At 37.1% G+C, this 24163-nt stretch overlaps 1 protein-coding gene across 1 annotated transcript in view; it reads left to right on the top strand.

Moving 5' to 3' along the window:
• MELK (maternal embryonic leucine zipper kinase) overlaps positions 1–24163 on the top strand; it is a 71253-nt gene that overhangs the window by 8252 nt on the left and 38838 nt on the right. The window contains exons 4-10 of the mRNA XM_036996532.2: positions 1592–1708; positions 4934–5077; positions 6008–6076; positions 7817–7909; positions 11714–11812; positions 18417–18485; positions 19931–20029. Coding sequence (XP_036852427.1) covers positions 1592–1708; positions 4934–5077; positions 6008–6076; positions 7817–7909; positions 11714–11812; positions 18417–18485; positions 19931–20029 — 690 coding nt within the window. The remainder of the gene's footprint in view (positions 1–1591; positions 1709–4933; positions 5078–6007; positions 6077–7816; positions 7910–11713; positions 11813–18416; positions 18486–19930; positions 20030–24163) is intronic.

Here is a 24163-nt window from a genome sequence, read left to right as displayed (position 1 = left end):
CCATGCTGTGTTCTGGTCTTCTGCTGAAAATTCACTAGTCTCTCAATTTGTATCTGTTTCATTTTTTGAAGATAAATTTTTAAAAATTTAAAAAGTCTTTCTTTTTTCTGACCAAAAATCTCTCAGTATTAAAATTTTTTTTCTTCTGGATTTAGTATTATAATTATTGGTATATAACTGAATAAAACAATATAAGCATTTTGCAAATGTTGATAATTATCAAAAATAAAATATAACAATTTATAGAAAACACATTTTTAAATTAGATGAATTGGAATTTTTTTGGGTTTCCCTTGTTGCTGGAATGAAATGGAGCTTAACATGAGTTGTTACCTTATTTTTTATTTTTAAGGATGTAGGTGCTGATTAACATACATAAATAAGTCAAAGGGAATGTAAGGAGTTTTGTTATATCAATGTTACTCAATTCTTTGAATTCCAAAATATATACCAAAATTACACAGTGACCTATATCAGTAATTATTTTTAGAAATCTATCAACTAATAATTCAGCTTCTTTTTCAATATTTTTGCTCTTCAGTGCTCAGTATTATATTTATTAAATTAATGAAAAGGCATTATGTCCATTTTTCTTGAGCATTTAAACATTGATTATAGATCTGATTTATTTAATTCCCTGACAAAACTTCAGGTACAACTTTAGTATGTCTTACTCACTTGAATACTATGAATACTTAAATAGCAAACAGAATGTGGAACTGTTACTACAAAATATGTGACCATACTAATACTCAAAACTTACTCAAAGCATCAATATGATGACATCATTTCATTAATTCACTATTTCTAAACTTGTTTTTATATTTTCTATTGTTAGGCTTATTTTAGTTGCTTCTGAGGACTTCAGTGGTGTTTTGATTACTTTTGAGGTTTTAGTCATCAGAATCCCATTCCCTCCAAGAAAAGAAGTAAAAAAGGTTATCACATCACAGTAGTCAAAGTTACAGTTGATTCTTGGTCAAGACCTGACATCTGGTTGAATGGTCCTGGGTAACTGGATCTTAAGCCACTAATCATTAGATCGAGTCCCTTTTTATAATAAAGTTTTACTTGTTACTTCATGGATATCTAGATTTGTCTTTAATATGGACTCTAGCAGTTTGCCAGCTTGGCTTATCATCCTCCCCAACCAACTTCTTATTTCAAAAAATTTCAAGCCCCTGGAAGAGTTGGAAGACTGAGGCAGTGACTACCTGCACCTGCATTCACTGATTGGCCCAGTGTGCTTCTTCAGGGACGTTCCTAACACAAAAGTAGTAGCCCAGGCATGCACACTGAGTAGTGTTTTGTTATTTTCCTTGTTTGAAATGCTAACCTCCTAAGGGATCCTGAGATGATTTTTATTTTTCAGGACATTGTACTATTGACCTCATTGAACTTGTCTTTCATAAAACCGTCAAGGCCTTTTTCTTAATGTACAAATAAATTTTGTTGTATTTTTCTGTATTGTTGAGCAATTTGTTCGGAGACTTCTTTTTTTTGCATCTCAGGGTTAAAGCTGTTAGATGTTGATGCTTGGAATACTTGCCAAAGAGGTGTATTGCTCATTTCATATAATGTTTTGTCACAGAGTGATTTGCCTCGGATCAAAACGGAGATTGATGCCTTGAAGAGCCTGCGACATCAGCATATATGTCAACTCTACCATGTGCTAGAGACAGCCAACAAAATATTCATGGTTCTTGAGGTTTGTAGTATGTTCTAGAGACCTAAAGATGTTTGGCCACTGTTCTAGTCCATTTGGGCTACTATAACAAATATCACAGATTGGGAAGCTTATAAAGAATAGGAATTTATTTCTCTTAGCTCTGGAGGCTGGAAATTCCCAGATCAAAGCACCAGCATGGTTGGGTGAGGGCCGTCTTCCTGGCTAATAGCTAACGGCTCTTGCTGTGGCCTTACATGGTAGAGGGGGCAAGGGATCTCTCTGGAGCCTCTTCTATAAGAGCACTAATTCCAGTTCTGAGGGCTGTCTTCAAGTCCTAATCAATTCCCAAAGGCCCCACCTCCTAACACTATTATCTTTGGGAGTTAGGATTTCAACATATTTGAGGGGAGATCACTCAGTCTATTTCCATTCACTTTATCAATAGGAGAAAGGTGTGTTTCACTTGAAAGATTAGAATAAATGTCAAGGGCTTACCTGTTTGAGCTCTGTAAGATTTTAGATCAAATAGGCATATGTAGTAGATTGGAGATTTATTGTCATTGTGCTAATATACTTCCAGTGGGGTGGTGTGATTTAGTGTACAGAATATGTTAGAATTTGTTCCTGGAGGGAAGGATTCATTTCAGTTTTATATGGTGTATTAGTCTAGGGCTGCTGTAACAAGTTACCACAAACTTTGTGGTTTAAAATAACAGAAATTACTGTCTCACAATTCTGGAGGCTAGGAGTCTGAAATCAATGTGTGGGTAAGGTTGGTTCCTTCTGGAGAATCTATTCTACTCCTCTTTACCAGTTTCTCGTGGTTGCTGGCAGTCCCTGGTGTTCTTTGGCTCATAGATACACCACTCTGGTTTCTGCCTCTGTCTTCAAATGGTGTTTTCTCATTTGTGTGTCTGGCTTTGCCTAAATATCCCTCCTCATATAAGGATACACGTCATTGGATCAGGGTCCACCCTAATCCAAGATGACCTCATTTTGACTTGACGTGATTACATCTACAAAGACCTTATTTACAAATAAGGTTATGTTCACTGGTGCTGGGTATTAAGATGTGAACGTATCTTTTGCGGGGACACCATTCAACCTACAGCCTGTTGGTAGCCTTCAGTGCATGTGTTATGCTAGCCAAACTCATTTCAAGTGTTAACCTGCCCTTTTTGGCTTGAAGTGTAGAGTCTTTAGAACTGGCATCATTCATCTCTTGTTTCATTGTCCTTAGTCTCAGTTGAATAATTTGTAATTGCACCTCATTTTCACAGATTAGCTCTGTTCTAGAAGCACATTTTAAAATTAATGGTGCTGCTTACTATGTTGATGGACAGTGACTGTGAACGGGGATGTGGGGGGGACTTGGTGAAGGGGGGAGCCTAGAAACATAATGTCCTTCATGTAACTGTAGATTAATGATACCAAAATAAAATTTTAAAAAAATAAATAAAATAAAATAAAATTAATGATGCTGAAAGTTTTGGACCTAGAACCATTTCTCTTTGTTGCAATGTGGATACACCCACATGGTCTACACTGGTGATTTTAAAGTCCTTTTTTTAAAGCTGATCCCTTTGTCTAAATTAAATACTTTAAAAACAAAACCAACCAGAAAATCTCCAAAAGCCTGGGAAAGAATTTAAAAAGCACAAGATAGTATATATAAAAAGTAAAAGTCTTTTTCCCCATTTCCTTTTCCTCTGAGTCAGTCACTTTTCTCATGTTTCCTGTGGATTTTATATGTTCTTGCAAGAACCTATATATATATATATATATATATATTTTTGTGTGTGTGTGTGTTTATGCTTATATCTTATGTGTTTATATGTATATGAACATATATGAATATGTGTATGTAACTTACTGGTTTCTGTCTCACAAATGTCACATTCTATAATACTGTTCTGTACGTTGCTTTTGTCCCCAACTTAACATTTTTGCTCAAGGCTGTCTATAACATTCACAGAGATTTTCAAAGTTTCTGTTTCATTTTATTTTGTATTTCTTTTTTAAAAACGTAAAGTTGGTTTTTTTATGTAAATCTTATTGGATAGCGCTGTAAAAAATTGACTATTGATATGTAATTTCTATGTGAAAAATGCACACATTAGGTATACAATTTGAAAAAGGTACTCACCTGTGTACTTCCCACCTGGTCATAGCATGAAACATTTCCATTACACCAGAAAGTTTCCTCCTGACCTTTTGAAGTTAATCCATGTAACCCCACCCACCCACTGCTCTTCTCAGCAACCATCATCTGGTTTTTAAAACCATAGATTAGTTGTACCTGTTCTAGAACTTGACCTAGATAGAATCATACAGTCTATACTCTTCTGTGCTTGGCTTCTTTTTTTCAGCATAATGCTTTTTGCAAGTGACCATATCAATATATACTCTTTCACACCTTGCTTTGTTCACTTAATACTGGAGATTGTTTCATATCAGTTCATAAAGAGCTTCTTTTCTTTTTCCTTCATGGCTGTGCCATAATTTATATAGTGTGAGCATATTTGGGTTTTTCCAGTCTTGCTGTTACAGTGTTGCTGCTGTGAATGATCTTGAATGTACATTGTTTTTGATGTGAGAATATATCTACAGCAACAATTTCTACCTGTGGAACTGTGCAGTTGAAGGCTATATACTTCTGTCATTTTAATTGACATTGCTAAAATGAAATGAAATCTTAAATGGAAATCCCAGTTTATGGAAAGTGGAGCTGCTCTGGAGAAGAAGGGACAGAAAGCCTAGAACTTTGTGTTCTGGTACCTGTTCTGCAGCTTCTAGGACCTCTGTAGAACTGGGTTTCTTCTGAACACATTGAAAATCACTGACTGGTCTTTGGGATGGAAAAGCAATAATTACTGCTGGATTTTTTAATTTCGGGGAACATACTAAGTGTGAGTGCATTACGATGAGAATGGATTTTAGCACTTTGCTATATATTTTTTGTGTATATATATTATAAAAATATAAAACCCTGCATGAACCTAATAATCACAGTGGTAGTTGGTTCTACTTCTGCTTACTGGTAACAAAATGCTCAAGAACAAAGACTGTTTTCTCATTCCTGTAAAAATTATAGACCTGTTGGATCCTGAGAATGTATTTTTTAAAAATATACTTCCCTTAGTTCCCTTGCCTGTGAGTTGAATTGATAGTATCCGTAAGTTTGGCATACTTTTAAATTTTAATTCCTCTGAAGTGATTTTTGTAAGTAGTAACGATATCTGTGTGGCTGTGTTGCTGTTGAAGTATTGTCCTGGAGGAGAGCTCTTCGACTACATCATTTCCCAAGATCGCCTGTCAGAGGAGGAGACCCGAGTCGTTTTCCGTCAGATAGTATCTGCAGTTACTTATGTGCACAGCCAGGGCTATGCTCACAGGGACCTCAAGCCAGTAAGTGACTTATCACAGTTAAATGCTCACCTGAGAGTTCATTATCATTTACCTATTACTACTAGGCTTCCAGATGCTCTTTCTGTTGAGAATCTATCTCGACTTTGCTTCTTTTTTTTTCTTCTTTCTGTTGTTCCACTCATAATGTATCCTTTTTTTTTCCTCCTTTACTTTTGACTTCCAGTCGTCATTTTTGGGTAGACTTTATTATTGGCATTGTTTTTGTCTGTCAGTTGTGTGTGGCATTAGCTCTGTCTTTGTAATCAGCTGGAGAAAATAAACCTCAGGATTTTATCTCTAGGAAAGCAGAGTTGTGAGTATTTTCTTCAGAAATATTGACACTGGGTTATTTTTCCTAACTCCATTGTCCTTTAATTTTAATTCCATCGTGCCTCAAAGGAAATGGCTGATTCTACTTTTCAGGGACAGAATAAAAATGTAAATGCTTAAGTCTGCAGGACTTAAAACAAGATGATGGTGAATGTGGATCTCAGTGTTACTTGGTACCAGAGTCAGGAGCCTAGAACTGGTCTGACAAGAGACAGCAGTGTTCCTGTCCCTTTCCCTCTATTTATACCCACCCCTTTGACTTGAGTTCATTCTTTTGGTTTAAACTTGCCATTGACACACACTGTGTTTGCTTGCAGTTGAACCTCAGAGCACCAAGGAGAAAACTGTTTGTGCTAATGTATCTTAAGGAGAAAAGCAGGATAGTTATGTGCACAGCCAGGGCTGTGCACCTTCCTCCTTTTTCGATACTTCCTGTCATTTCATTCTTTTTGAATGATTTTCACTCTGTTGTATCTAGGCTGTTTAATATAAACACCCTTCAATTGTTATTTATTTATAAATCATTTGAGAAATGACTAGAGGAGGGGTATGATATAAGTAAGTCAGTATATAGTTATGCAAGTATCTTTGTTTTTCCAGGAAAATTTGTTGTTTGATGAATATCATAAATTAAAGCTGATTGACTTTGGTCTCTGTGCAAAACCCAAGGTAAGTGAAGAAATAAGAATGCATTTTGATTTCCTTTGTAACTGCACATCTTAGTGTGTGTAATTTTGCACTGACTTCCACTTAGTCTTTATTGAGCCTGGTTGCATCCATTCAGAAGACTGTTAAATCGCATCCCTTTTAAAAGTTCTCTACATGATTGTAATATGTAATCAAAATTGAGAACCTTTGCTCTTGGTCCCAGGTTGGTTCTGGTGAAGACCCCACAAGTAAACAGTGAGAGAGCTGGCAGTACTGAGGCTGCTCAAGGCCATCACAGCATGAATGCTGAATTGACCATGTCTTTCCATTTTGAGTATGTTGTTACTAGATGATGCCTTCACTCATTTAGATATGAGTTTTGGGAATTTAGTGTAAATCTATCCTTTGGTATGCAAATGGTTATATAACTAACAGTTGGTTGCATTTTGAGAGACAATCCCCTTTCGTTATAAAAGAAGAAAGAAAAAGTCCACATGCACTTTTAAGCTTATGCTGTTGTATATTTCCTTAATTTGCTCTCCACAGTGAAGAACTGGTGTTAACCAGCATACCATCTCTGTGAAATGACTTTGAACTTCCCAGCTCTGCTGTCTGCAGCAGAGCTCCTGTGTGGCTCTGTGGCTGCCTGATGGAGGCCTCCTCCTGGGTTCCCTAATGATGGCACTCACAGTCTCTACAATGAGCTGTTTACATTCATTAAGAATGTTGAAATTGCAGACCTGTATCAGCCCTTTGTGGTCCCATGATTATTTCCTGCCCCAATCAGAATTAGCTAGGTGCAAAGAAAAGCAGAATTTTCCCCTTTGGCTGAATGTCTGATTCTTTCTGATTTTCCTCTCCTTCCCTTGGCTCTTCAGAGATTGTCAGTGGAGCCTTGGGTTTGGGCACCAAATGCTAGAAGGCATTGTTTTCATCGGGGGGTATATAAAGATAAAACATAGTTTGAGCAGATAGACTGTGCTTAAGTCATGTTTTTCACTGGAGGCAATGGAGAATGTTTGTGGTAGACTCCATTAGCCTTCATTTATGGCTGCCACAGATTCGACCCACAAGGACACCATCTAAAAAAGCAGGGTTTGACTGGGAGAAGATTGCCTCAGCTTTCTGCTGAAGAGCTCACTTCTGGGCATGTTGGCAGCTGTAAATGACATCCCAAAATTTCACAAATTGCTTGCCAGTTGTAGAACTCTACACAAGTGTTGGACAATAGTAGCATTTCCATTATGTGTTGATATTTTTGTGGGAGAGCAGAGGATGTGCAACAGATACCTCATTTTAACAGATCTGAAAGCTCAGGTTGTGATTTATGTTATAAGTGAGTCTAGAAAACAGACTCCCAAGGCACTGTTCAGTGTAGCATACAGCTGTCTTCCCTCTAAGGAAAAAGAAGCTCTTGTGTGTTTGTAAAGTTCAATATTGGAGATAAGGTCCAGTAAAGGAATAATCTTTTTTCCTTGAGTGCTTGGGCGTGGGAATACATGGGTGCTTGGATGTATGCTAAGTGATTATTATGCAATGGATGCCTACGGAAGTACAAACCTGACTTGCCTGAACTAAGGGGAAAAGTTGTTTGTGCCAGGTTGTAGTGGCACTGGAAATCCAGGGGAAACTGCAGAAGTCTCTTATTATTTGGGGTTAATTGTCATCTAGCTTTTCTTGTTTGTGCTGAAAGAATGTTTAAGTTTTAATTGTCTTAAGGGCTGTAATTGATTAAGTGTTTGATTTTTGTTTTATTGGCAGGGTAACAAGGATTACCATCTACAGACATGCTGTGGGAGTCTTGCTTATGCAGCACCTGAATTAATACAAGGCAAATCATACCTGGGATCAGAGGTAATTATTCATTGATTAGTTCAGTATATATTCAGTATACATTTATTGATGATCTGAGTGAGTCAGGGACTGCATTGGTTAAAAAATAATCTTGTTAATCAAAGAGTTCAGTTAGAGAATGAGATGTGTAGAGTAATAAATGAAATGAGTACTTGCAGTAAATATAATACATAGTATACTTACGAAGTTTCAGGTGTCCTGGATGTGGATGCTTTCGGTTAGTCCAGTCAGATAGAGCTCAAGGCCAGGGTTGCAGGCTCAGTTTTCAGAGAGGCTGGTTAGGACAGAGAGATCTGTGCTTTGTTCATAACCAACTACCCAAGGCCAGCCATCCTTTTTAGGAGGCCCAGGCTTGGAAGGCCTGGGCATTGCCTGCTTTATCACTAGCTACTGCTAGCTAGTCAGCCCCTTCCAATCTCTGGAGTACTAATTTTGCTAATACTAGTGTTATAAGATATAAAAGGTTTAGTCATCAAAAACTTGGGAAATGCTGAGCTGAACGGTTCTCTTCAGTTTAGGACATCTCCAAATCTTTTATATGTTCTTGTATAATGTGATCCTTTTGTGGGGGAACATCATGGATAGCAGCTGGTCTCTATTTTACTTTCTGACAAATCCACTTTTTATGTGGAGCATCTTTTGAAATGTGTTATATGTTAAGTGGCAGAAACTTTGGGATATGCCACTTAACTTAATTTGTATTATGTGAATGTAAAATGTTGGGAACCAGCTTGTTTTTGGTGACTTTTTATTTGGATATAATCTCAAGCTTACACAGTTAGTTGCACATATGGAATGAAGAACTTACATATTTGTTTAGTCGAATCCCCAATTGTTTACATTTTTCCCTATTTGCTTTATCATTCTCTCTGTTTCTGTATAAGCATATTATTTTTCTGAACCAAGTAAGAGTAAAATAGAAACACCATATCCCTTCATCATTAAATTCTATGTATATATTTCCTAATAGCAAGGACCTTCTCTTTTATAACCACACTGTAGTTATCTAAATCAGGGAATTTAACATTGACATAATTTATTTAATCTACAATTCATATTCTACTGGTGTTAATTGTGCCAATAATGTCCTTTATTCACTCTTTTTTCCTTCTGGTCCAGGATTGAGTTCAGGATCATGCATTGATTACATGTTGTGCTTCTCTGGTCTTCTTTAGTCTACTACTGCTTCTATGACTTTGACTATTCTAGGTACCATGTGTAGTGGAGCCATATAATATTTGTCTTTCTGTGGCTGCTTATTTCACTTAGTGTAATATCCTCAAGGTTCATCCATGTTGTAGCATGTGTTAGAATTTCATTCCTTTTGAAAGTTGAATAATATACCATTGCATGTATACACCACATTTTGTTTATTCCTTCATTTGTGAATGGACACTGGGATTGTTTCTACTTTTTGGTTATTGTTAATAATGCTGATGGGAATAACTATCTCTTTGAGACCTTGCTTTCAGTTCTTTTGGATATATACCCAAAAGTAGAATTGCTGGATCTTACAATTCTAGTTTTAAGTTTCTGAGGAGCTGTCATACTGTTTTCCATACGGGGGCAACATTTTATATTCCCACAACAGTGCACCAAGGCTTCCATGTGCTAGATAGTTTTTATTGTTTACATCTAAGACCTATAAAAACCTTTTGGCATGAATATTATTACTCCACTTCATAAGATAAAGGAGGTGAAGAAATTGAGGCTTAGAAATTAAGTGCCTTCACAGGACCACACAACAGGCAACTATGGGTCCTGATTTGAACGGAGGCTTTACCACAAGCCTGTATTCTTTCCACTGTTCCATTCAGTCTTCCAGAAGGAGTGATAACCATATGCCTGATGCTTAGATTTCCTAGAGGGCTGATGATGAGGTCTTGCTGGTTTGAATGCAGTAAATGTAATACATAGTATACTTACGAAGTTTCAGGTGTCCTGGATGTGGATGCTTTTGGTTAGTCCAGTCAGATAGAGCTCAAGGCCAGGGTTGCAGGCTCAGTTTTCAGAGAGGCTGGTTAGGACAGAGAGAAGGTCCTTTCCTAGAGGACCTTAAGTTGTTTTCTTGTCCATTTTAGTTCGACTTTCCATCCTTCTAGGACAGCATAAGGACAATGTACCAAGGAATTGTCTGGGGCACTTGTTAAAAGATGCAGAGCTCAGGGCTGTATGCTTAAGAGGTTTTGGTTTTGTTTTCTAAGGTGAGGCTTTAAGAATCCACATTCTAAAATAAGTATTTTTGGTGATTCTATTGCTTATGATCCAGATCATACTTTATGGCATATTCCATGGTAAACATCTTTAATTCATTCTGTAATTTTTCATAGGAAATGGTTTCAAATCTCTCCTGCCCCAGTTGCTTTTTTCTTATTTGGCCATTGGTAGCTTATGGATTTACTTGAATTTGCTTTGCTTTATGATTTTAGTTGATTAATTTATTCTAATATCCCATTCAAAATAGTAAAGTGAAGGTGCTTTGATGAGTTAACTGAAGAGTACTTTTTCTGCTTTTTTCTTTCTAGTAGGCTTTAATATTTTTCTGTGGGGATGTTCCTATTATTTTCTTCATCTTTTCACTTAAAATAACCACATAATAATCAATAGACATAATTTCTCTGTTGACCTCTTTCTAAGGTATTTGATGAGGCCATATTAGCCACTTTCCTGTGCAGCCTCTTTGCTTTGGATTTCACACCCTGGTCAGGAGTGCCATGCCATGAAGGCTCAAGTCATAGGTTAACTATTTGACATCTAAGGCATAAATAGTTAATTCCTGACTTTCTGCAACTTAAAGAAAAAATCAGGTGTTTGCTTGAAAACAAATTGTTCACTTGGGGCCTTCTGGTAGATCCTAGTAGATCCTAGGGATTTGATGTGATTTGGTAGATAGGACTGGGAGTTAGATTTGGGCTGCTTAGTATAGGCACAACCTAGGTGTGTGATGCTCTAAGTCAAGTTATTTTAACTCTGTTTCTCCCCTTCACCACCCAACCCCTTCTTTGTTTTTTTTAAAAAAAAGAAAAAGATGCTGTTTTGTTTTGTTTTTTTAACCTTTTAAAATTTTCCTAAGGCTCAAATGAGGGTGAGAGCTGTGGCTTTCCTCAGACAATAATGACATCATTATTGACCACGGCCAGATACTGCTTGAATAAGTAGTTCGTGGTTAGGACTTGTGGGACACATGGATATCTTATATAAAGGTTAATTCCTTTCTGGAATTTTGACATTTGCAGGGCTATTTGTGCTTGTAGATTCTAGCCTAATTTCTAGCCTTTATATTTGAAAAGTCAATTGTTGAACTTTATTAAGGTTTCTCTGCATAGAGAGGACTTTACACTGCAGCTTAGTCACATTTGCAGGTTATCAGTAGTAACTTGTTAGACTTGTTTTGACATCCTCCTGCATGTTTACATAATCCTCATATGTACTATATATGAGTAGCACTATAGAATTGTCTTTCAGAATCAGAGACCTGCCCTCAGGTTCTTCCTTATCATGCCCAATCCAGCCCAGCCCACTGGAAATGATTTTCTATTTAAGCATTACAGTCCGGCATTGGAGGAGAGAGCACTGAGTTCGAAGTCAGGAGACCCGCTTGGGTCGTCTGCCAGACTGGGTGACCTTGGACAAGTCTTCCTTTCTGTACGTTAGGTTCCCCATCTGTAGAATGAGCGGGTTGAATTGCATGATCTCTGAGCTCGTTTGCAGCTCTGTGAAGGTTCTGTGGCTATATTACCTATATTGCCATTCTGAAATACGTTCTAAATTTTTTTTTAATTATAATTTTTTTCTCCCTCTCAGGCAGATGTTTGGAGCATGGGCATACTCTTATATGTACTTATGTGTGGCTTTCTACCATTTGATGATGATAATGTCATGGCTTTGTGCAAGAAAATTATGGTGAGTATTCCAAGGCATGTAGAAATTTTCCATACTGCATACTATATGCTTCTATAAAAGTACAAAAACAGGCAGAAGTAGTTTTTGCTGTTAGAAGTCAAGATAATGGTTACTCTTTGAAGGTGGGTAGTGACTGGAAGAAAGATATGGGGATGCTTCTCTTTCTTGATCTAGGTGCTGGTTATGCTGGTGTATTCAGTTTTCGAAGACTTGTCAAGGTGTGCCCTTATGATATGTATACTTTTCTATATTTAAAAATATATATTTTTTGAAGCATTGTTGGTATACAGTATTATATTGGTTACAAGTATACAATAGTGATTCAACAGTTATATACATTATTAAATCCTCACCCCAACTAATGTAGTTATTATCTGTCAATATAGAAAGATGTTACAGAACCATTGACTATATTCTCTATGCTGTGTTTTCATCCCTGTGACTATATTATAATTGCAGTTTTGTGCCTTTTAATCCCCTTCACCTATTCACCCACCCAACCCAATCCCTCCCCCATGGTAACCATGGGGTTACCATGTCTGTGCATCTACTGCTGTTTTGTTCATTTTATTTTGGTTTGGTTTGAGATTCCACATGTAAGTGAAATCGTATGGTATTTGTCTTTCTCTGCCTGGCTTATTGCATTTAGCATAATGCCCTCTAGGTCCATCCATGTTGTTGCAAATGGTAGGATTTCTTTTCTTTTTATGGATGAATAATATTTCATTGTGTATATGTACCACATCTTCTTTATCCATTCATCTATTGATGGACACTTAGGTCACTTCCATATCTTGACTATTAAAAATAACATGAATAAATGTAGGGGTGCATATGTCTTTTTGAATCAGGGATTTTGTTTTCTTAGGGTAAATTCCTAGAAGTGGAGTTACTGGGTCCTATGGTATTTCTATGTGTATATTTTAATTCTTCAATAAAAAGCTTGACAGGACAAAAACAAATGGGAAAATAAACATGAAAGATGATTTTCCTGGTAGGAGTTTTTATTTTGTATCCTGGAATGATACCTTAGTAATTTGCTATATTAAGTCACATTTTTCTATTGAGTTACGGTAAAATAAGAGAAACTGTTTCTTTTTGAAGGTAAAATTTGGCTTTAGGGTATAATAAAACCAAAATTAAGCACTGTAAGCTTTGTTAAAATCATGTTCAGAGGCAGACAGTTGATTTGTGGTTGGGGGGTGGGAAACAGGTGGAGTGTCAGTGGGAAGTGACTACTAATGGGTATGGATTTCTTTTTGGGCTGATGAAAATGTTCTGAAATTAGATGGTGGTAATGATTACAAAACTTTGTGAACATTCTAAAAACCACTGAATTGTATACTTTAAAAGGGTGAATTTTCTGTTATGTGAATGTTACCAAATTAAAAATACATAGCAAGGAAAATATTAAAATTTTTTAAAAGAATTAATTTTCAGCACAAGCCAACAAAATAAGACATGTAAAGAGGAAGAAAGCGCACCATTCGTCCATAGCAAACCTGGGTCAGACCAGCAGAGCAGCCTCTCTGACTGTGGTTTAAATTCAGTGTCACTTAACAAGTATGTCCTGAAGGTCTTTGTATGACACCCTGAAAGGCATGAGGAAGGATCTGTGAAACTTGATCGTTGTCCACCAGGGCCTGATTCATTGTTGGAGACAGAGACAAGGCTATCTAAAAAAGGCAAAATGCCTTATTTTAACAGAGATATAAATGAAGTTAATAGAGGAGTAGGTGAGGGATTTGGGAAAACACCTTAGAGAAAGTAAGGTTTGAAAAGGGCTTTCAAAGAAGGGTGGAGGTACTTCAGAAAGGGCCATGGGAGACAGCATGCTTGGGAGAGCAGCCTGTATGAGCAAAGGCATAAGATGGGAGAGCATGGGGAGAAACAGTTAGAAGTTTTATGTGATTGAACACTAGGTTTCTAACACACTTCAGGTAGAGAGACTACTTAAAACACTCATTTCTGGCAAGTAGCATACAGAACTGAAAGTGGTAGTTCCAGCTGGCTCGTTGCTTACCATATAAAAACACTTAAATCTAAGGGCACTGAGTTCAGTCTTCAGTTATTTTGTTTGACTTAATAGTTTTCCCTATATCCCACCCTGGAAAAACCTTTAAAATCAATTCCAAAGCTATACAGAGGAATTTTGGGTAGAGATGGAATTGTAGTTGTTCCAGCTCCTTCAGGCTGAGGAGCTCTATTCTGCAGAGTCGAAGAGAAGTAGTCTTAGCAGTGGCTGTTACCACTGCCGTGGGTAACCGTGTGTGCATGCTTCTCCTTGGGAAGGGGGGATGAAGGGGCAGGGGGCTGCCGGCCAGCCTCCTGGAGTCTGCTGGTCTAGTCAAGACAGCCCATGCTTCCTCCCATCCCTTCTCAAGAAGCCTCCCCAAGGCTTGGCAGGTTTTACTTTGGCTCTGCTTGGTGACTGGCAGCAGTTCATGCCATGCCACATTGCAATGTGTCAACAGTAGGGTGCAGGGCAGAGTAGTGGGAGGGTCACTCTGTAACTTCAGCTTTAGCTAACAGAGGTGGGATGGAAAGGAGGCTTGGTGTTTGGGCAGTGTAGCAAACATTACCAGTTATACTTAAAAAAAAAATAATTAGGTTGGCCTCTTGAATGGTTTCTTCTTGCTACTCTTTTTCTGTAAAGTAGACCTGTGTTTCTTGTTCTGAAAATCATTTTAGTATTATAAGCTACTAGTGTATTTTACCCCACCCTTTTTTTTGGTAACTCCAAGCCAAAGAAATAAACTGACAGATTTCTCTACAGGAGAACTAGAGTTGGATCTGCTAGGTGGTATAGCATGAAATCTTTTACAATTCTAGAAGACAATGTAGGGACACACAGTCTTAGAATTTCACTGTTGGAAAAGCTTTTCCAAATCCTGCTTTCTCATTTCTGCTTCTTGTTTCATATTTAAATCCTAGCTAAAACATCTCCTGCCTTGGCTATGTCCTTGTAATTTTTCTCAGGGCAGGGGAAGCGTTAGCTAATGGATATAGAACAGTGATTTACTACCCTGGTTGCATGAAAGAACTACTCAGGGCATTTTAAGAAATACTGGATCCAAACCCCCAGAGCAATTAAATCAGAACCTCATTGGTTTTTTTAAAGCCCAGGACCTCTACTTTTTGTCTGTGTACTCTGCCAAATTACTTAGCCTTTCTGTGTCTCAGTTTCTTTCTTCATCTGTAAAATGGGTGGAATGATAGTATTTACAACATAGGATGTTAGGATTAAGTGAGTATTTAGATTAGTTCTCAATAAATGTTAGCTATTATTATTAACATATATTTCTAAATTTGGTATGCCAATATTTTGTCCAGGACTTAAAATTTGTTTAGAGATTAATATATACTTTTCCTTTCTTGAACTATTCTGTTTTTAGTTTCAAGGTTTTACTAGCCACATAAAGTTAATTGAGGAATATTCTTCCTTTCACTGTTTTTTTTTTTTTTTAAGAATTGAACATTGGAATTTTTGGTTATTTGGGTGTTTTATGGGATGTGCTTATAAGTCCATCTCCACTAGTGTTCTTCTTCATGGGAAGATTTTAAATAGCCTGTAAGTTAGGTCACATCACTTTATTAGAAACTGTCTCTTAGCTTCTTTCCCATCTCACTCAAGTACAGTGCCAGGATTTGCCCTGTGGCAGTAGGCTTCTTGCCACCAGAACTAGCTTCCCATTGCATTGATGCCTTCATTGCCTACTACTCCCCTTCTTCACTCGCTCCACTCACTTGTACTCCGTGTTGTTTCTTTTTCTCCTGCCTGGTTTCTTGAACTTACCAGGCATGCACCTGCCTCAGGGCATTTGCCCTTGCTCTGAAATGGTTTTCTCCCAGACAGATACTTTGTTCTCTCTTTTCCTTCAGATCGCTGTTTCAAATGTTCTCTTATTAGAAAGGCAATCATTCATTTGTTTTTTTCTTTTGTTAGTTCATTTGATCATTGTTCGTTCATTCATTCATTCAATATTCTTTCAACTTAGGAAGCAGTTAAGTATTTACTGACCCAAACTGTACCAGGTTCTTTTCTAGATGCTTGGGATATATCAGTGAATAAAACAGATGCTTGCTTTTTCTTTTGGAAAATGTTGTTAAATTATAGTACATCTCTAAAGAATACCCTACAGCCATGAAAATGAATGAGGAAGCTCTTTAAATACTGATATGAAATGATATCTAAGATACATTGTTAAGGGAAAAAGTAAGGTATACAACAACATGTATAACATATTGTCATTTAAAAAATAAAGATGTATTTATATTATTTCTATGCTGTTTTGCCTTCATTTGCTGTTATTGCAAGTTCACATTCATATGGCAGCCATGGAATTAATCCTCTTAATTTTTAACTTATTGTTTAATCCAATACAAGGTGAATATACCAATATACAGACCTCAGTGTTCTCTACTTTTATTTAGTGAGTGCACTAGTGGGTCCTAGATTAAACCTTTGGGGGAAGGAGATTACTTAAAGAAAGTATTAAAGTGTTACATCCTAATAGTAGGTGTTAGATCCAAGTTTTGATATTTTTGGTGAGTCAGATATTTTTGCAGTGGGACTAATATGATAGAAAATGTCTAATTCTTGTTCAGTAGAGATTTAGCCTTCCTAATTAATATTATTTACTAATACTGTATATTCTTTGTTTCTCCTACTCTGAATTTCATTTTTTAGTTTTTCATGTATTTTGCAAGTTGAAAATTGATTCAAATTAGGACTTTTATGCATTATTGTGGAATTTAATTTCACACATTATAGATTTTGAAATTTATTGTAATCTTGTCTCAGAACTATTGTTCCGAGTCGCAGTGTAATACAGTCTGCTGGCTGAATCTAATTAAGGTGTCGTATCACTTGCATGCAGTATGTATCTTTGCCTAGAATGTTCTAAAATTCCTCACTTGGGAATAACACCTCCTTGGTTCTTGGTATGATTGAAAAATGCAGCAATATTTGAGACACTGTTTGTGACTCATGTTTAAGAGGCAGGCTTTGTTTATCTTTTGCATTTGTTGACTATTTTAACCAAAATGCTCAGCTGCAATTTCCAGCATGATTACTAATAGATTGAGTGTTAATCTTACTATTGTCACCTGTATTCATTTGCCATCACTGCATTCAAAGACAAGTGTGAACTTACTCCAGTTCTGGGCCCACAAATATTAGGGAAGTATAAATAATTTAGTAAATGATAGTTGAATAGCTTGGAAGTAAAACTGCTTTCTAACAAGTATAATTTATAACTTTAAAGAAAATGAGCAAATTATCTTTTTATGAGACTCTATTTTATAGAGTTGACTATAGTACTATGTTTATATGCTGGGGAGATTGCCTGCCTTTCTTAGGACCATGTGAAAAATGAGCAATTTCAAGCCTATTAGAACATCCAGAATTATCTTGCTTAGCCTATAGACCTTTTTCCTGTCCCATTTGGTTTCTCCCTCTATTATCCATTTCTTACTCTGACTTGCAAGGTAATTGTCCCTTAAAGAAATAAGAATTCTCCAAAGACTGAGCAGGAACCAGTGTTAAGGAGCATAGCCCTGGTTGACATCTTTTGTGGAGATGATCTTCCTTAGAATTGTTCCTTTCAAGGTCTTTTCTGTTCACTCCTTGGATATATTCATTGAATATTTAAATAAGGAGAGTTTTCCCTGTCTACTGCTAGCCTGCCTTAGACCTCCCAGCACAGTACAATAGAAAAAGTACTGTATCTGTCTTCTAGTCCTCTTTCTACCTCCTTTTTTTGCTGTACCCTGGTGTTTCTCAACTTCAGCACTGCTGACATTTTGGACCAGATAATTCTTCATTGTGCAGGACTGTCCTGTGATTATAGGATGGTTAGTGACATCCCCTGGCCTCTACCCACTAGATGCCAGGAGTTCATGACAGTCTGAAATGTCTCTGTTTGCTAAGAGAGTAAAGTTCTCATCACAGGAAAACAAACAAACTTTGTTACTGTGTATCATGATGGATGTTAATTAAACTTATTGCCATTATCATTTCATAAAATATAGCAAATCGTAATGTTGTATACCTAAAAACAAAAGTCCTCAGATACTGCCAGATGTCCTCTGGGGGTCAAAATCACCCCCCATTGAGAACCAATGCCCTATAATATTCAACAAGTACTTGATTTTGCTGGTTGAGACTTAGTTTCCCATCTGTGTAATGTAGTAATAACCCCTGCCTACTGCACAGGATAAAATGTATGTGCAAGGGATTTGTGTATTTTAAGTACTACTTACAAATAAACAGGAGGTTAGGGAATGCCTGGCAGGACAACTCAGCTCTGGACTTTATTTCTGCCAGTATCTCAGTGCAGAGAATAAAGCTGAGAATGTCAGGTCTTAGTGGCAAGATCCAAAGCCTCATGCCTTGGTGTGGATGGTAGTCGATAGAGCTGTTCTGTCCAAACAGGAAAAGAGGGTGGGTACATTTCTTATGATACTACTAATATTTACCAAATCTTACAGTTGGGTTAAGTCTTCAAGCTTGGAAGTAAACCTCCGGCATGTTGTTACCTTGAAAATTTGTGTCAAGGTTGATTGAACCTAAATCTCTTTGATGTTTCTTTGTATTTTGTAGAGAGGGAAATATGAGGTCCCTAAGTGGCTGTCTCCCAGTAGCATTCTGCTTCTTCAACAAATGTTACAGGTAAACTTTGTTGTTTATTTTTAAATAATAGAAGTCTATTAAAGTTGTTTGATCCAATTTTAAAATGTCTGGTGTTACTACATTTGGAGGACAACACGTTTATCTATTAGCTTAAAAAAAGCCATTCATTATGTCTACTATACAAATACTCTGTATTAGATGCCTTCTTAATTATGTAGCAAATGCATGTTTTTAGACCTCTACCATATATCTGCTAATGTGGTTTTTCTTCCTTTTTTGTGAGCATTGTCTGTTTTTTCTCACCATCTCTTACTCCACTGTCTTCTGTTTTCTTGCTCTCACTCTTGCGCATTAGGTATAGAGTAGGTACTGAAAAAAAAAATGCTTGAATGAGCTGATGTACAATTGAGTGGACCCGCTAGTGCAATTGTTCTCAAACTTTAGCATGTGTCAGAATTGCCAGATGGGCTTGTTAAAACAGATTGCTGGGCACCGCTCTGAGAATGTCTGATTCAATAGATCTGGGGCAGGACTAAGAATCTGCATTTCTGACAAGCTCCCAGATGAGACTGATGTTGCTGGTCTTTGGACCACGCTTTGAGAACCACTGATTAATGGAACAGCCTGTGAGGGTGAAAGAGTGGAGTCTATTTGAAGTTCAGGGATCTACCCTACCAATCAATAGGCATGCCACCTAACCTGGTTCTGATCTATCAACATGGGGATTCTGAGCCTGGCCTCTCTACTATGTAGTGTTAAGACGATAAAATGAGATAAACAGGAAACACTTTGAAAATGTGATTACCTTATTAGTGCAATATGTTTTTCATTATTATGTATTCAGAATATCTTCCAGCTTTCCATCTATTAAGCCATCTCCACTTGTTATTCAGAATTTACCTCAGGCTCACCCACTTTGATAAAGTAGGACCAGACCACCAAATCTCCATAATGAGATTGAAAACACCGCATCCTTTCTTCTAAACTCCAAAAAACTTAATCTTTGATGATTAATTTTTCTCTACTCACATTTGAAAATTACAAATGGAAAAGAAAGGTGTGCTTTTCAACTTGTTCTGTGTGATTGTAAGCTCATCGGAGGTAGAGATTGTGTATTCAGTATGAATGCCCTGCTTTGTGGCTGCTTGAATATTAAATTGGTGAATATTCCTGTGAATAGGTTTTCCAGCAGAAGACTATTACATCATACAATAGACTGACTGAACTTCATGAATAATGTCCATACCAATGAAGTTCGTGTTTGTTAAACATTTATCTTCTAAGCCTGTGTTGGTTGCTATAGTTTTCTTGCCTCTATTGCCTTTTTGAAATAATTTTTTCCAAGGCCATTTTAAGGTCTTTGACAACATTTTGGTGATGATAAAGTTTACATCTGTTCTAATGAATTTTGAGTTCTCAGGAGGAATGAAGTTCTGTGTTCTGTTTGAAATGTTAATCTCTACCCACTTCTCAATGGCCGCTAGGTGGACCCAAAGAAACGGATTTCCGTAAAAAATCTACTGAGCCATCCCTGGATCATGCAAGATTACAACTGTCCTGTTGAGTGGCAAAGCAAGAATCCTGTAAGTAAAATGAAATCCAGTGGAATTTTTTAAAAACTTTGTTTGATCCTTGTGTGGGTTCAGGACCTACAATGATGTGGTCTAAATAGAAAATAAAATGTATTTTGTAGATTTATTCATTAAATGGTGTTTGGGAGACTTGTAATCTAGGTATATATTTGCCTGTTGATCTCTATAACAATGGTTCTTAAGTCAGGCTGCATGTGAGAATCACTGGGACCTTAAAAAAGAACCCTTGCATCCCATCCTAGAACAATTAATGGATATTTTTTAAAGCCCCCCAGGTGTTTCTCATGTGTAGTCAGGACTGTGAATAGTCCTCTGGGAATCATAGACAAGTTACTTAACTTTGCCACACCTATTTATTCATCTACAAAAAGTAGGTTTAACCAGTTTGTTTAGTTCTTAGTGTGGTTATGAGGTTATAGCGGTTCTCAAACTTTTTAAGTCTGAAGACTCCCTTATACTCATAATGTTTATTGATTGATTCATATAAAAGCAACAGAGGCAAGCTTATTATACTTCATCACAAATAAATATATTTTTCCTTTTTTAAGTAACAGTTTTATTGAGATGTCGTTCATATTTCATATAATTCATTCATTGAAAGGGTACAATTCAGTGATCTTTAGTAAATTCAGAGTTGTGTGACTATCACTACAACCAATTGTAGCGCATTTTCGTCACCTTAAAAGAAACCCTGTTCCCATTTGCAGTCACTGCCCATCTGCCCCCAGGCCTCCTAGCCCTAGGCAATCATCAGTCTACTTTCTGTCTCTATGTATTTTCCAGTTCTGGACAGTTCATATGTATGGAACCACACAGTATGTGGTCCTTTGTGTAGCACTCCCTTTATTTTCTTTTCCTCTGAGCAAGGTCAGCTCAGCCTGGAGTATAGAACAAGAGGCGTAACCTCCAAACCTGTTGCACCTTTTAGTGTTCTCAGCACTGGGACTCTGTGCAAGTTTCCTTTCTTCTGTTTCTCTCTTCTATGAAACGACCATCCCTGCTAGCCCTCCAGGGGTATGGGAAGAGTTAACAGGGATGTGCAGATGAAAAACTCAAAGGACTAATATGTTTAGCACAGACTTGTAGAATTTAACATCTAACATTTTTATGCTGTCCCTTCCTTGATGTGTAGTATTCTTTTTTTTTATTATTAAAGTATCATTGGTTTCAAATCCACAACACAATGGTTCAACATTTACCTATATTATCAAGTCCTATATTATCAAGTTATTTTTGTGAAAAATAACTTTTAAAATTTTAGTGAGAAGAGTAGTATTGTTTCTTTGCAAAATTCCTTGAAGTCTAGCTTAATAGACACTTAGATCTCCTCTGCTTCTGCATTCAGTCTATTTTATTTTGATTGAAGCATATGAAGAAAATGCAGCCTCACACAGATATGTGGTTAGAAAAGTATTTTAACACTTTAAAAAAAGCATTTTAAAGCCTTGTCAGATAATCAGGGATGTTCTCTGATTTTCACTGAAACTTCTGCAGTGGAGTGGGGTTAGTGCGAGGGTCAGCAGAACAGCTTGGAGGTGTGTCTCAGACATGCCACATTGTAGACTTGGTACAGCTGTGAGGTATTTGCTTTCTGGAATAATCACACCAATAAACATAAATACTGTTCCCAATGGCCAACTGGTCTTTGAAAAACAGACTATGTGTGTTTTTAGCTCCTTTTCACTAGTCTGTCTACTGTTAGGAAATTCCTCCTGATTCTCCTATGACTATCAGGTCTGAAAATTTCTCTTCTTCATATTCCCTTTGGCCCTCCGTGACATCTTTAGTATCTATTGAACAAATGTAATTAGAGTTGCAACTTAATTCTAACAGTCAACTGTGAGAGCCTAAGAAGAGCAGAGTGCAGGTGTCGGAGCAGTGTAGCAGCTGAGATGCCCGTTTGTGAGGTGGAGAGTGGGTGGTGCAAATGCCTGCCTTTAGCCATTGGGGGTCATCATTTCTCCATGTGTGGGAGGGCTTTGCATATCTCCTCAGCCCTGATCCTAATAGGATAGCATACAGTACTGTCTGCAGTAAAACAGATGCCAAAATGAATAAAGTCTGATTTCAACAAAACAAAACTATTTTACATAGGGGTACAGTATAAAATTAAAGACATACTTTTAAGTGTTCCAAAAAAAAAGGTATGTAGTTTTCCTTACATTTTAGTGTAATGATTGCCAATATTCATTGAATACTTACTATAATGGAATAGTATGCTATTATATTAAGGACTCTCTATAATAATATAGACATAGCCCTTAGGATAGGACTTTTAAGAATCAGGTGCTATTTTGTGGGCTTTATGTTTTTAACCCTTTTAACTCATTTAATCCTCATACCCACCCTCTAAAGTAGATATTATTATTGTCCCCATTTTGCAGATGAAGCAACTGAGACACAGAATCATAAAGTAACTTGCCTAAGGTCAACTAGTAAATGTAGAACCAGGATTTGAACCCAGACAGAAGGGCTTCAGAATATAAGGGTCTTATAGGTCCACTAGTTCAAGCTCAGGGCCTGTATCCTGCATAGTCGCAGCCTGTGTGATAAGCGTTTCTTGTCTGGTCTTTATTGAAATAGCTCCTGGAGGAGAGTCAGGGAGAGGTGATGGTATGGTGTGCTGAACAAAGATTAGAATGAAAGTTGCTAGGTTCCAGCAGATCGCATGAGTTTTTCTGAGTCTTCATTTTCTTACCTCTCATATTGGTGTTCTAATACCAGTCTCTTGTGTATGTTTGGACTATGTGTTGCCATTTATAGAGTGCCTTTACATGTTATGTCATTCATCTGTCTTGCCTGCCTTACAGAGTCATTGCAGGATCAGATGAGTTATATGTAGAAGAGCTATAAGGGAGATTATTGTTACTTTTCAAAGTATTTGCTTTTTTCCCTCAGTATTGTATTTCATCAAGAGCGAATTATAAAAAATAATTCAGATTTACTTGGATATTTAAGGTGTAGATGATATTCTCTACTTCTATGCATGGCCTCCTTCTGTCATTTTCATACATAGCTCTAGTAACCATGTATTGTATCAAATAGAAGTTATATTCAGTTCTATTTTCTGCCCTACTGAACAGGAAATGTAGTAGGCACAGATAATCCAAAATAATTAGCTAGGTTTTGGTATACATTTTTGTACTTAATTTAACTTGAGTATGTGTGGCTAAGTTTGGAGTACAGGCTTTCCTTGATTTCAGTGGACAGAGTTATGTCCTGATAAACCCATCGTAAATTGAAAATATTCCAAGTCGAAAGTGTATTTGATGCAACCTACTGAACATCATAGCTTAGCCTTCCCTACCTTTAACTTGCTCAAAACACTTATATTAGCCTACAGCAAAATCGTCCAACACAAAGCCTATTTTATAATAAATTGCTGAGTATCTGATGTGATTAATGAATACTGCACTGAAGGTGAAAAACAGAATGGCTGTAGGCATATTGGTTGTTTGCCATTGTGATCATGTGGCTGGCTGGGAGCTGCAGCTCTGCACTGCCCAGCATCTCAGGAGAGGAGCCTATCGTACATCACTAGCCTGGGAAAAGATCAACATTTGAAAATTGAAGTATAATTTCTACTGAATGAGTATTGCTTTTGCATCATCGTAAACTCATAAGTTGAACCATTGTAAGTTGGGACCATCTGTACTTAAAGAAAATACTGAACCTCTTTGGAAAGCCCAGCTTGAGATAAGTCACGTTTTTCAGACTTTGGTGTCTTGTCTACCCCATTCTTTTCATTCTTTCCAGCTCAGGAGCAAAGATAGCACCTGCTTCGTATCCTTCTCATTCCTTTCCCACACACACTATGTGGTATTGGTTTGGAGCAGGAGGCTATGGGGAACAGAGAAGAGTTTTTTTTTTAAGAGAGGAACTTAAGATCATAGCGGGAACCTCAGAAATCTTTCCCTCTCAGCTGAGCAGTAATGACATCAACAAGAAGATGCCTAACTGGTGGTTAAATGTCTAGGTTTCTGAGGTTGAGACCTTCTTGAATGTGGAAATCTATAGGTCTGGAAATTGTCAAGGTCAAGGCATCACAATGAAAACTTACTCTTAGCATTTTGGATTTTCATAATACCATTAGTATAAACCTTTGTGGTCTCCACAGTCTTTGTA

Source organism: Manis javanica, chromosome 2 (genome assembly GCF_040802235.1).
Source record: "Manis javanica isolate MJ-LG chromosome 2, MJ_LKY, whole genome shotgun sequence".
Classification (NCBI taxonomy): domain Eukaryota; kingdom Metazoa; phylum Chordata; class Mammalia; order Pholidota; family Manidae; genus Manis; species Manis javanica.
The sequence above is the reverse complement of the archived record's forward strand: the minus strand, read 5'-3'. Positions and strand labels throughout refer to the sequence as shown.